The following is a 13,568-nucleotide window of genomic DNA, read 5'->3' on the forward strand; positions in this document are numbered from 1 at the left end:
CTGGGGTCTAAAAGCCAAATCAGTAAAGATAAAATCTTGTGACAAACACATCTCCGTAATGGAGATGAACATGCAGCAAAAAATTCAAAAAGAAGTCAGTCACATCTGAACACAGAGACACACACAGGCACATCAAATGCAAATTTAATGGAAATGAAAGAGAATGAAAGCAGAGAAATGTTCCAGTGTCCAGTTAAATGAACTCGACTGTTCCTGCTGAGCTCCGCCTGAGCTTCACATGGAGTCCCGCCTCCTCCAAGAAGCAGCTCAACTGTGTGTCCCTGTTTAGTGGAGTGGAGTGGAGCTCGTTGTTGCTGTCTCTGTGTGAAGAAACTGTAAGTTTGCTTTTTGCTTCTACTCTGTAATGTTTGGACCTGATGTTCAACTCTCATTCCAGGACAAAATTTATGTGTTTGAAGACAAATCCACGGTATTATAGATTATTGATTGATTGAATCCACACTGATTATCAGTCAGTAACTTAGCACTGAAACATTGGTTACTGTGATGAACAGTTTAAATAGATCTGTATGAAACTTTAGAGCCATCAAACACTAATCATTGGTCTGATAGATCATTGCGCTTCTTTTAACCGGAAAAATTACATAAACTCAGTTTGTTCTAAAAAATGTCAGCGTTCATATATCTGCCTGTGGAGGATTTGACTTGAGTCATAATATGAAGCAAAGTGTTTGGACTCTGCAGCTTTTGTGTTTTTAATAAGTGGATCTCAATTTTCTTTTAGCATTTGAAGCTTTGAACCATTAATAGTTGGTCAGTGTGTGTCTCTTGTGTTTCTAGTTTCTTGTCTTTGGGCTGTTTTGTCTAGGACTTTGAAAATTTGTTCCTTGTGAGTTTTCGGTCTGAATGACGCTACTTGATGTTATACGAGTTACTCATATAAAGTTTAAGATCACCACAAAACACGCAGTCAGATACACAAAAGAACACAAATCAGTCAATTTTTAACCATTAATAGCAATAGCATAATATTTATAATAAACTAAGAATAATTTGTTATAAAGTCCTTCTACATCAGACAGTCAGTGAAGCCAGTTTGTTGGAAATGTTCAGGTGCAAAGATGTAAAACACTTTAACCCTTTAAAGCCGATCGGAGCGGACACGCTCTGTTTTGCGTTACTATTTTTAAATCCCAGTAGCACTGCAACCACGTAAGCTAGCGCAAAAAATTTTTTTGCATATGAAACCAGAGGAGTTGTACTTACATCTTATGCCATCAGCTTGTCCTAGGTCACGGTTTCCTTCCACATGAAGCTTTGTAAAAACTGCATAAAAAGCGCTTGCAGGAACAAAAACATACTATTCCAGAAACACGCTTTGCCGATCTGATCAGCTGTTCAAAACACTTCCTACGTTGGAATAGACGTCAGCGCGAACTTTTGCATTTCCGCCATTACCTGCCCGAAACCGGAAGTGACGTCATTTTCGCGGAAATGTAGTCTTTTTTACCATCAGGGCCTCAGGGCCTATACTGGTCTTTTTAAAAGTTATGTTTGACTTTATGAGTTTCTGTGTCGTTTCTGGGGTGCTTAGGACTCATATTGCACTGCTGGAAATATTTTATTTTGACGCATATGCTGCTTTTTTGCAAATTTGCACTATAATATTTATTTTCGTTTTTCCTGCAGTGTATAGAAATTGGTGTATGTCATGGTCCGGGTCAGCGGCCATGTGAAGAGTGGAAGGAGGACTCAAACGCAGCACTATTTCAGACGTGAAGGGTGATTTATTGACAATACTGAACATAAAGAGGAGATGGCAAACAGAACTAAGGACGAACTAAACTGGGAGAAACTACACAAAGGAGTGGCAAACCTGAACATGAAGGGAGAACAGCAGGGAGAGCACGCAGGGGAATTCACCGGGTATGAACACAGACGACACGACGAGGAGCAGAGGAAAACACACACTATAAGTACACAGAGAGACACTGGGAAATCACACACAGGTGGGGGATACAGCTGGACCTGATTAACGTGATGAGACAGGGGAACACTAACACCAGGGACCAATAGAGGGAGCACAAACCCAGAACCCAGTACCTAAAATCCCAAAACACAAACCATCCCAAAACAGCCATGAATAATAATGAAAGTAATAACAATAAAGAACACAAACATAAAGTCACTGAGTCATGGTCACAGGACCATGACAGTGTATTTCAAAAATAAAACTATGAAGACACTCAAAATAAATTTCCTGTGGTGGGAAACTATTTTGTGCAACTTTTTTTGTAGTTACAGTTTTGAGGGATAAGCCTCTTAAATTTCTCTAACTAGAAATATATGTTAAAAAACAAAAACGATTTTCAATTTTTTTGTAGTTTATTGCTATTTTTTGCAATTTATGTAATTACTATGCACTTCATGCATGTATATTATTAAAATTTAGGCTGTAATGGTTGTATTGATGTATAGCAACTTGAAATGCTCCCAAAAATGGCTCTACAACTAGGGTTGCCAACTCCCTGAAAAATAAATAAGGGACACCTCGTGGCCAGGGCCGGGCAACCCAGTTGTTTTCACCCTTCCCAGTGTGGTGAATTTTCTAGCTCTTTTTGTGTGTGTGAAAATTTTTTTTTTAACCATTTGACTTGAAGTTGATTTAAGTAGATGCATATTCTATTCTTTGTGATATGAACACATGTGAAACAAATGATCATTTAGACATTTATTTTTAGCTCAAAATGACAATATTAACACAGTAAAACAGGTCTTTCTTAAACAGAAGCCTGTCATGCTTAACTTTTGAGAATATAAGTAAATCTTTCTTTAAAAGAACTCTGTCCTGCTTAACTTAAAATAATAGAATATAATAGAAAGAAAAACATTCTTGTAACAGTGCACATTTAGTGCATTTAGTACAATTGGCTTCAGTTGAGGTATTATTTCAACTTTTCTAATGCTAATCAGCTGCTCCTGTTTGTGAACCCGCCTGTTCCCATGATTACGCATCTTAACTCATCATCATTATTCACCTATGTATTACTTTTATGTATTAGTCATCTATTTGTTGTAATCATCTATCCTTGCAGTTGTTTATTACACAAAATAAGTTATATTATCACACTTCTGGCCACATAGCGCTGATATTCACTGCACATGTCCATATTAACTTTTTCCAGCCAGGTGTTTTCCTTTTCCCATTCTTCCCTTTTTCTGAGGGGAACAAACATTGCTGCTCTAATGCTGGGCTTACACTGTGCGGTTTTAGGCCCATTTTGAGCTGACTTTTGAGTCGTGCGACCGTTTTGGTGATCGGACCGATTTTGTCCTCTATCGTGCGTCGTGTAGTATACGTGGGGTAACGAGAAGCGATTAACACCTCACGACCAGCTCCCGATCATCAATCGCTCATGAGGGTGTCACCACAGCCGCTCACACTGCTCACGCGCAAACACATAAACGTCGGGGAAAAAGATGGAGCAGCACGACTGTGCAGCGTGTGATCTGGACACAAGCGATGGAGGCACAACTTGTAGAACTTTGGAAAGCTCATCCGAGCCTTTTCGATGTGGCATCACAAAATTATCACGACCACAACAACCGTGAAAATAGTTGGATTTACACTGCTGCTCAATCACATCTGCCCGATCAGTGATTTTATTATTTATTTATTTTTACCATCCCAGCCTTGCCATAATGGTCCATTTGATTCACCTTTTATTGTTTATTTTATTTTCACTTGCTGAATACGGGACAGACTTGACTGGGGGAAAGAAGGGGAGAAAGAAAGAGGGAAAGAGAAACAGCTGAGAAGAGGGACGGGGGAGAAGGGCAAAAAACAAAAACCAACAGAACGGGCAGAGAAAAAAAAATGCATATATCGATCACCTGGATCACCTGTTGAGAAAGAAAAAAGAGAACAAGCAGAAGAAAACAAGAGTAATAGAATAAACAACATCACAATGATATGGGAATATGACAGTAAATACTAAATATTAAACATTATTGTGCAGCACATAAGATCAACAGAACACAGTGTGCTTTGAGGTAGGAGCCAAAAAGGGTGTAGTTTGTGGGTGTGATCACCCGTGTGTACACCTGTGAGCATGGACGCGCTTGTTTTTAAAAGGTTCCTTCATGTAATGATCTGCTAGAGGGTGTGGGGGGGCCACAGCCCCGTCCTCCAGGGCATGAAGCAGGTATGGAGGAGATCAAAACTCCAGACATCCAGAGGCCCCCAGAACACAAGAGACCACGGAAGACCAACAGAGGGGCAGCCGCGCCACTGTCCCAGAAAGAGCTGAGGAGAGTCCCAGATGAGGGCTCACTCAGCAGCCGCGGAGCAGAAGCCAGGGGGAGTTGCAGTGACGCGCCCGTGAGCTCCGCCGGCAGCCAGCTGTGCCTGAGTGACCGAGCCCCAGGCCGAGAGGTTGGGGGCACCCCACCTCCGAAGTGGCCCGAGCGAGCCCCAGGCTCCAGGCACCGATAAGCGGCCGCCAAGGAGTGAGCCGGTGTGTACCTGGACGCCCATCCCCGGACACAAAGAACCACCAACGCACCGATGTCTGAGGGAGTCCGCCACTGGTAGGGGAAGTGGTGGTGGTGGTGGGGGGAGATAGGCCTTCTAATCTTGGAGGGCCTGAGATGTCCCCATAGAGGTGGCGTCTGATACCCAACCTGACATATAGACACAGACATACAGGCACACACAGATACAAACATCCATTCCCACCCTCATGCTCTCATATGCACTTAGCTGCCCGATCAGTGATTTAGCGAAGTTTATGGTGGTGGTGTGTCTGTGTGAGTGAAAGACAGAGGGAGAGAGAGCGACAGATTTTCTGTTATAACCTTAATTTTATGGACGCACAGTGTGAGCTCTCAGGTTGCATCAGAGCATCAGGCAGTATAGTGTGAGAGTACATCGTGACCTACCAACTTCTAACCCCTGCGAGTCAATCATGCATTGTGAGCCGGAGCTGAATAATGCGACTGAAAAAAATCGCACAGTGTCTGCCCAGCTTTAGGTGTACTGTCGTCCGAGACTTGCACCGCAGTCTCGGCGTTTGTTTCCCTGTTGGCCATGCTTCTTGTTGTAGTCATTTGTTGTCTTGTCTAGTTGTCGGTATTTTCTCCGTAAGCGACCTTTCCTCGACCAATGAGATGAGCGGTAATCTGAATTGTCATAATCGAATTGTCATAAGTGTGCTGTCTGCTCATTGGTCACAAAGCAGGGAATTATGTTTTCAAACAAAGCGTTAATTCCATTAAAAGTTATAGACTACTTTTGATTCTCACTGTATTACGGGACAAAGTGCGTCCCTTATTAGCTCAATATGGGACGTGTACTTTTGTTTCTAAATACGGGATGATTCCGTATTTTAAGGGACGGTTGGCAACCCTATCTACAACATGTAAAAATATAATATAAGCTCTGGCGGACTTGGTTCTATGGTAGGTCTTAAAGGGTTAAATTCATCGTTTTTCCTTAGACTGTTTGAATTCAGTGTGTCAGAGAAACAGAAACATGGAGGTGTGTTCATGACATGACATGAATCCTGATGTCAGAGAGAAACTTTAGATTATTCAGCAGAGCTGATGTGGGACTGAGATCTGCATCAACATGAATGTTACATGTATGAAGTTCACATGTTAAACTACGACAGTCACAGATATCATGTGTGGACATCATGTGATCCTAAAGTGTCTTAGTGGCCATAAAAGAGCTTTAATTCATACTGAGGTCAGAGTTTGCAGTGAGCTGACTGTATCACACTCAGAGCTGTTCGTAATGTTCAGTCATTGTCTTGCGTTTTGTGTTTCGGAATGACTTAAATTTCTAAGTCAGCAGGTGAGATCATGTTTCTGTGATCGCTGCTCTGGATCATGTGACCTTTTTTCTAGGTTACATGACAGGTCAGAGGTCAGCGACTGTAACTCAGTTACTTCTGTTAATGTGAACTCACGGAGTGTTTGTGATTTCAGACTGACTAAAGTCCACAAGAAGATGATGATGGAGAAAGAGGAGGACAGAGCAGAGTCTGCAGGATTCAGCTGTGAAAGTGACGACTCCAGAGTTAATTCTCCAGACTTCAGTACTGAACCTGGACCAACGAGGTCAGAGAGCTGAACTCACTGAGTAACAGAAATAATTCTGCACTGACATTATAATTAGTGTTGATTCTGGTTGAATTTCTGACTGTGTTTGTCAGCTGAGAGGAAATGAAAATGAATTTCTAACAAAACTCAGTTTTGTCCAGTTTTCCTGTAAAAAGTTGAACTCTAATCTAAGAGGACTGTTACTGACAGGAAACAGCTGCATTATCTGCAGTCTGTGTGATCACAGCTGCTTCAATCATGTTTGTGTCTGCAGAGGTCAGAGGTCACAGTCTGCAGGGTCCAGCTGTCCGTCTGTGAGGAGTGACTGGTCCAAACCTGAAAATCCAAACGTCAGTGGTGAACCTGGACCAACGAGGTCAGAGAGCTGTGATGACTCCTTTACATGTTTGTCTTTTCCTGGATAAATATGACCTGAAACATCCTTAGATTGTTACAAAGATTCATTAAAAAGAAAACAATGAAAGAGAAAAGATCAAAATATTATACCTGGTTATTTGCTGTTTGAGGACAGTGATGCTCATGTCTGTGGGGAAAGTGCGTACTGAGTAGTGTTGGGCAAGTTACTTTGAAAAAGTAATTACTTACAGTTACAAGTTACTTCATCAAAAAATTAACTTAGTTAATAACTGAGTTACAAGATTCTAAAAGTAATTACTTGAAAAGTAACTATAGCGTTACTTTAAAAAAAACGTTTAACCCTCTGGGGTCCAGGGTGTAATTGGACATTTTTAATGACTTTTGAGTGGTTATATTTATTTATTTATTTTTATTTATCTATATTTCACCTTTAAAAACTTTTTATTTGGCTTGTTTGGTATCATTCTTTTCAGCACAACCTCATGTGTCTGAATTTACAGTTATGTTTTCATTTTGAATCTAGAATCAGACAAAAAACTTAAATACGAATACAAAAAGTTATATTTTTGAATGTGACAACCAAAGCAGCTAAAGCCTGGATCATAATTGCTGCTGTTAATGAGACTGCCATCATGACAACACTGAACAACAGTGGTGTGGATGTTGTGGATAAATCCCACGATACTGATGCTCAGATTTAATCACAGGAAACAAAACCAGATGTTTCCTTCAGATTGTAACCTTTGGATTGGACGATGCAGATTCCAATAGAGAATAAATGTTGTTTTTCAGCTGTGAAAAAATAATCAAATTTTCTGGATGGTTTGCTCTGGCAACCATCAAATCTATACTTGTGAATCAGATTGCTAGATGGAGAAGTGTGATTGGTCACTCCGGAGAACACATCTCCGCAGCTCCAGAGTCCAGTGGCCATGTGCTCTACACCATGTGCTTGGTGATGTCAGGATTGAATGCAGCTGGTTGTCATGGAAACCTATTTCATGAAGCTTTGTTCTTGAACTAATCTGATGGCCAAATGAAGTAGTGATAGGCTCTGCAGAAACTTTGCACTTCAGTATCCACTGACTCCAAAAAAATAATCTCTCCATTGAACATTTCTTGTGATTTCCTGCCTATTTGGAGCTAAAACATATGATATCACCAAACATATGAGATATCAATGGAAAGCCCAGGATATCCTCTATCTAGTACATCAGGATTTAGTATGGCAGCTTGTCTGTGAAGGTTCTCAGTCATCCAGGTCAGCGTAGTCAAAGGAGCTTGCAAAGAAAAGCGTCTGGACTTCTTTAAGTTACTTGAAGACGTTTCACCTCGAGAGGTGAAACGTGAAACGTCTTCAAGTAACTTAAAGAAGTCCAGACGCTTTTCTTTGCAAACTCCTTTGACTAGTATGGCAGCTTGAATAACTCAAAAGATATAGATAAAAAAAACAAATGTCCATTACAGATCACATTAATGTATAGGCTGGTTCTCAGAAGGATATTGTGTATATGAAGTAAATGTCAGGAGAAAGCAAGACAGACACAAAGCAAACAAGTAATTGTCGTCAAAGTAACGTAAGAAAATGTTTTAGAAGCACCAAACAAACTCAAACTGACATGAACGATCAACAGTTACAAAAATGTTTAGAGTTGCTGCACAAAGTTGTCACAGGAGATACTGTCAGCAATGTTTCATAAATGTCTTTGATCTCATAGATGTTTCGTACTGCAATGACTGATCTTCTAAAACATTTTTTTTTCTTTACTTCATGGATACAACTCATTCAAAATATATGTAATAATGTTTAAAAATTATGAAAAAAATTTTGAAAAAAAATGATATAATCTTTCATGTTGTCCTTTGAGAATAAGTTTCTAAAATAAAATTTTGAAATCTGTAGTTCTAGTTTAACAGTTGTAGTTTGATAGCAGAGACCAGAGCTCTGAAAATGATTGTGGTGAAGCTTATTCTGAAATATTTAGTATCCTTGAAGATGTCCTGGAGCCTTCATCTCACAGCTGCTGAACAGAGATGTCTAGTCTTATTAGTTTAACTCAGAGAAAAACTTGTCCTGATCAAAATGAGGTTGGGGGAAAAGAATATGAGAATTACACACCTAACTAATAAATGATTAAATAGATTAAGAGAAGCTATTGGAGCCAGTGTGGACACAGCGGCTGGTCACCAGGAGAACCTGGAGACGCTACAGAAGCTGATCTGTTAATGTTCCCTTTGATTGTTTCCTTTCCTCAGTCTTTCTTTCTTCTCCTCCTTCCTTGGAATTGTTGTGTGGTTTGACATTAGGACCAGTGTGCAGTGTGGGTTTCCCTCAGACTGAGTGGGAGAGGGTTGGCCCACTGCATGACCCCCTGACTCTTACCGAGTCAGCGGTGGGTTGGTTGTAATACTTGAGAGTGGGAACAGCGATCGTCTCCTCTCGCTATGCCAGCCCCTCAATACCAGTTTCTGACCACATTTCTGTTGCATATATGCTAACAATGCTAATGTTAAAGGCTGCATTATCAGAATCAGAATCAGAATCAGAATACTTTATTGATCCCTGGGGGAAATTATTTTTTGTTACAGTGCTCCATTTTAAACCAACATTAAGACAAGACAGACAATACGCTAACTAAGAATAGTACAATATATACATATATATACATACATAGATACATAAGTCACTTATAAATAAATAGTTGGAAAAGAAACATGTGTAGTTGTAGCAGCAAACAGTGTGTTAAGTGGATGCGTTGTACAGGGAGATGGCCACAGGCAGGAATGATTTCCTGTGTCGTTCAGTGGTGCTTTTCGGTAATCTCAGTCTCTCACTGAACGAGCTCCTGTGACTGACCAACATGTCATGGAGTGGGTGGGAGGTGTTATCCAACATTGTCTTTATCTTGGACAGCATCCGCCTCTCCGACACCACCTTGAGGGAGTCCAGCTCCATCCCCACAACATTGCTGGCCTTACGGATCAGTTTATTAAGTCTGTTGGCATCTGCGACCCTCAGCCTGCTCCCCCAGCATGCAACAGCATAGAGGATCGCACTGGCCACAACAGACTCATAGAAAATCCTCAGCATTTTCTGACAGATGTTGAAGGACCTCAGTCGCCTCAAAAAATAGAGACGACTCTGGCCCTTCCTGTAAAGTGCTGTGGTGTTTTTAGCCCAGTCCAGTTTATTGTCAATGAAGGAAATTGCCTTCCCGGGTTTCCTCCGTGGCGTGAGCGATAAGCAGAGTTCTGTCCTTTCCTTCTAAGATTCCTAATTATTTAAAGTAACACTCAGGTATGCCATTCAGCGTGTTAGTACGAGCTCGGGAGCAGCTTGGGAGAACAAGAAAACAGAGACTGCTTTAGGTTGCCTTCCCAATCAACTCAAAGGTTTATTTGATACACAGCAGTTTATATAGAGGAAAAAAAGGTTCGTGTGTCAGCTTTCCCAGTTCAAACCGGTACAGACTAAATAAGGAAACGTCTTCCTGCCTTCTGAGCAAAGTATCCCTTGTGTAGTTTATCAGTTCAGCTATAATTTATGATCATCCCAGCAAAATACACTCCTAGACATAAAATACAGAGTTCTTTCATTAGTGAATTCTGAAACAAACCACCTAGCCTTTAACGAGCCTTTTCCAGGAGATAAAGAAAAAGGGAGGATGGGAGTAAGGAAGTGGTCTCATCTCTGTGGTGTTTTCGACCTTGGGGTACCAGCTTGTGAGTCCTACACCTTAATTCTTGGGTCACAGAGAAAGAGAAAAACAACTAGTATATGGGCCTTATTGAGTAACAGTTTTCCTGTATAAAACAATCTTCTGTAAATGCTAACCGTGGTATCAAAATATCATAACAGTTCTCCCCTTTTATCATGAAATGATAACATAGTATAAAGACAGAATGTAATAACATAATATAAAGATAAATCATAAATGTGAAACAAATCATAAATGTAACTAGTCCTTTGAGGAAGCTTAATATCAAAATCTTAAAAAGAAGAAAAGAAAAAGAAGAAAACGTCATCCTCTTCTTGAACAATCGAGTAATTCACAATCTAATGCTCAATACATACATCAGGATCATCATTGATGACATCTGACACATAATCTGGGTCAATTTGTGCCAATACATTGAAGTAGCTGCACTAGTAGCTATACGGGTTATCATTGAACGTACACAGGGTACCACACAACAGACAATAATCATCAAAAACATGCTGCAACGGTTACAAAGGCTACAATTAGTTCCTTCCATCTTCCAAACGTGTCCTGTAGCCACTTATGTAGCCACTGACCGTGACTTGTATTGGCAATTAGTTCTATCTGCAATGCTTCAAGTTTATTCATAGCTTGTGTGAATGAACCGTTAGGAGCGGTATTATTGGGAATGAAAGTACAGCATACATCAACGGTTACTAAACCACAGGTACCGGTCCAATTAACAGGTAAAGCTAATCTAAGGGTATTATTGCACAACCAATAAGCATGTGGGATTGGTCTGGTCAGGCGCGTGACCATGTGTGATTTAACTAACTCCCCCCAGTCAGTGTCATTTAATACACCGTCTGGGGGAACAATGATCGAGTCTCTGCTCGAACTTGAACTGTGTGTGTGTTCCTCCAGATATGATACAACTTCAGCCATAGAGACAGCTAGCCATGTCTCATTACAGCGTGCACCTGGGGAGTCAGAGAAGAATGTATAGTTATCCTTTGTATAATCTATGTGTGTGTCTGGGCCAGTTAACTTTAGTCTGCGCAGACATATCATACTAGTATTAAAATGGAGAGGGATCTGTCCTAAGGGCAGTGAGGGCTTTAACCTATTCTTAGGGCGTTTCATTGGGGCGCAGGTCCCTGCGGTGTCATTAGATAACTTCAATAATTCGCCTAATGGAGTCTCAGGGTTAGTTTGTGTGTGTGTGTGTGTCTAAGTAGGCAGTCGAGAGGGCTCAGAGTCAACTGTAAAGTGTCTTTAAAGAGAGCATTATTTCCGCCGATTTTCTCTAGTCCCTCAGTGAGGGGGAAACCGGATATGGGGTATCCTACTATTACCTGTTCTGGATTAGCCTTTGAACAGACATAACAGTTACTGTTTCCTAAATCACGAGCGGCTGTTCTGGCATTTTCATACCAGGCGTTAGCTCCTGTTCTAGAGGGTGCATAAAATGGTTTATTAGTGGCGTCTATGTTGCTATTTACTGATTTTAGGGAACGTGAGGAGTGCATTAAGTAGGTGTCTTGCAAAATGGAGCATGAGGTATAGTCAGCAAAATATGACCTGCAGAAATGTGAACATGGTTGCAGTTTACAATACAAAATAGCAAAGAGAAATCCTAAGGTTAATGCGATAGATATGATAAATAACCTAAATATATAAGACAATATATAAGAAAAACAGTTCTTCAGTTGTCTCCTGGCCTGGTCCCAGGTTCGAGAGACACAGAATAAGCGTCGTATGATGACAATGGGCATTTCATTTTCTCCATGATCAGGATGAAATGAGTCTAGCTTTATCAGGTTAGACATCATGTGGTACTTTTGGCTTTCTGTTCCTGCTGGATGTTTGAGTACCTTGTTGTTGTTCTTTCAGACGTTGTGTGTTAATCAGTGATTGCGTGTGTGTATGTAACTTTTGGATCCGGGCGCTGGCTCGCCTGAGATGTCATCTACCCGTGTGTGTTTATTTGCTCTAGTTCCGGGCGCTGGCTCGCCGGAGATGTCGTCTGCTTGATCCGACGCCTGAGATGGTCCGATTGGGCTGGTCTTAACCCTGCTGGCATGAATCCACTGAGGTTGTCCGTCCGTAAGGATGCTGGTTCTTCGTCACTGCCAGTAAAGCCTGGGGGCTGGAACACGCGCGGCCTCCCAGAGTGTCCTTGGGTTTAGTGACTTCTCCAACATGCATCTCCTTGTCTCCACTGGTGGAACTGTGGAGGGGAAAGGCTGAGAGAGACAAACTTTCTGATAGTTATTATTCAATTTTTCTACCAGGTTGTGAACATCAGTGGACAATGCAATATACATCACCTTCTACTAGCGGTGCCCCTCTGGAAGCTGACCATGGTGTTGGAAATAGTCTTATTTCAAATGGAGATAATTTGGTTACTGCAGATTGAGTCCTTCTAATCTCACACAGGACTTAAGTAAGTAATTTGACCCAGGTCATTAAATTTTTAGCACACTTTTGAATTACTTCTAATGTGAATGAAGATCCTCTATCACTGTTAATCTGGTGAGGTATTCCGAATCTGGGTATTATTTCATTGCTCAACTTTTGACAGACTACTTCTGCAGTTTCTTTTGAGGTTGGATAAGCTTCTACTCATTTACTAAATTGATCCACTATTACCAGTAAGTACTTGATGCTTCCTTGTGCTGGCATATGTGTAAAATCAATTTGTAATGTATGAAATGGAAAATCTGGTTGTGGTAAATGCTGATGTTTTGCTTTTGAGCTACCTACATTAGTTCGCGCACATGTTAGACAGGTTGCTAATATGCGTTTTACTGCGTGTGATGTTTTCTCAATTACAAATCTTGATTTTATTGCCCCTATTACCCCTCTTTGTCCGACATGACTCACACCGTGAAAATGTCGGGCAAGGACTGGCATCAGGGAATATGGGAGGGCAATCAAACCCTTAAGATTTTGTATAGGCCATCTCTGTCATCTAAGGTACAGTCATTATTCTCCCAATAGGTGTAATCACATGCAGAGGCTTGCTCTTGTATGAATTTTAAATCAACATTTGTGTCTAAATAGTCTGGGAGTGTAACAAGTGACAGCTGTAGGGGCACAGATAATACTTCCTGCGGAGGTGGGAGCTGTGATGCAGCTGCAGCCTTGGCTGTCACGTCTGCTAAGGCATTACCTGTTGCTTCGTCTGTGTCAGCTGTACTGTGTCCATTCGTTTTTACAACTGCAACGGCCGATGGCAGCTGTATAGCCTGAAAAAGTCTTTGAGCAAAATCAGAATTTAGCAATTTATTTTCCATCAGCAGATCTAAATCCTCTCTGTCTCCACAATGTGCCAAAGTCATGCACAACGCCAAATGCATAGCGGCTGTCTGTGTAAATCGTCACATGCTTATCCAAATGGAGCTCACAGGCGCGTATTAA

At 41.1% G+C, this 13,568-nt stretch overlaps 1 protein-coding gene across 4 annotated transcripts in view; it reads left to right on the forward strand.

Moving 5' to 3' along the window:
- The first annotated feature begins 259 nt into the window (after window positions 1–259).
- LOC309703492 (NACHT, LRR and PYD domains-containing protein 12-like) overlaps window positions 260–13,568 on the forward strand; it is a 33,713-nt gene continuing 20,404 nt past the window's right edge. For 3 of the 4 annotated variants that reach the window (XM_082528361.1, XM_082528362.1, XM_082528364.1), the window contains exons 1-4: window positions 260–335; window positions 1,651–1,887; window positions 5,953–6,084; window positions 6,341–6,442. In XM_082528361.1, the coding sequence (XP_082384487.1) occupies window positions 1,778–1,887; window positions 5,953–6,084; window positions 6,341–6,442 (344 nt within the window). In that variant the 5' untranslated portion in view covers window positions 260–335; window positions 1,651–1,777. Of the gene's footprint in view, window positions 336–1,650; window positions 1,971–5,952; window positions 6,085–6,340; window positions 6,443–13,568 lie in introns of those variants that run through there. The other variant, XM_082528363.1, reaches the window with a different exon arrangement.

This window comes from Aulonocara stuartgranti (assembly GCF_965226115.1).
Source record: "Aulonocara stuartgranti genome assembly, chromosome: 3".
NCBI lineage: Eukaryota > Metazoa > Chordata > Actinopteri > Cichliformes > Cichlidae > Aulonocara > Aulonocara stuartgranti.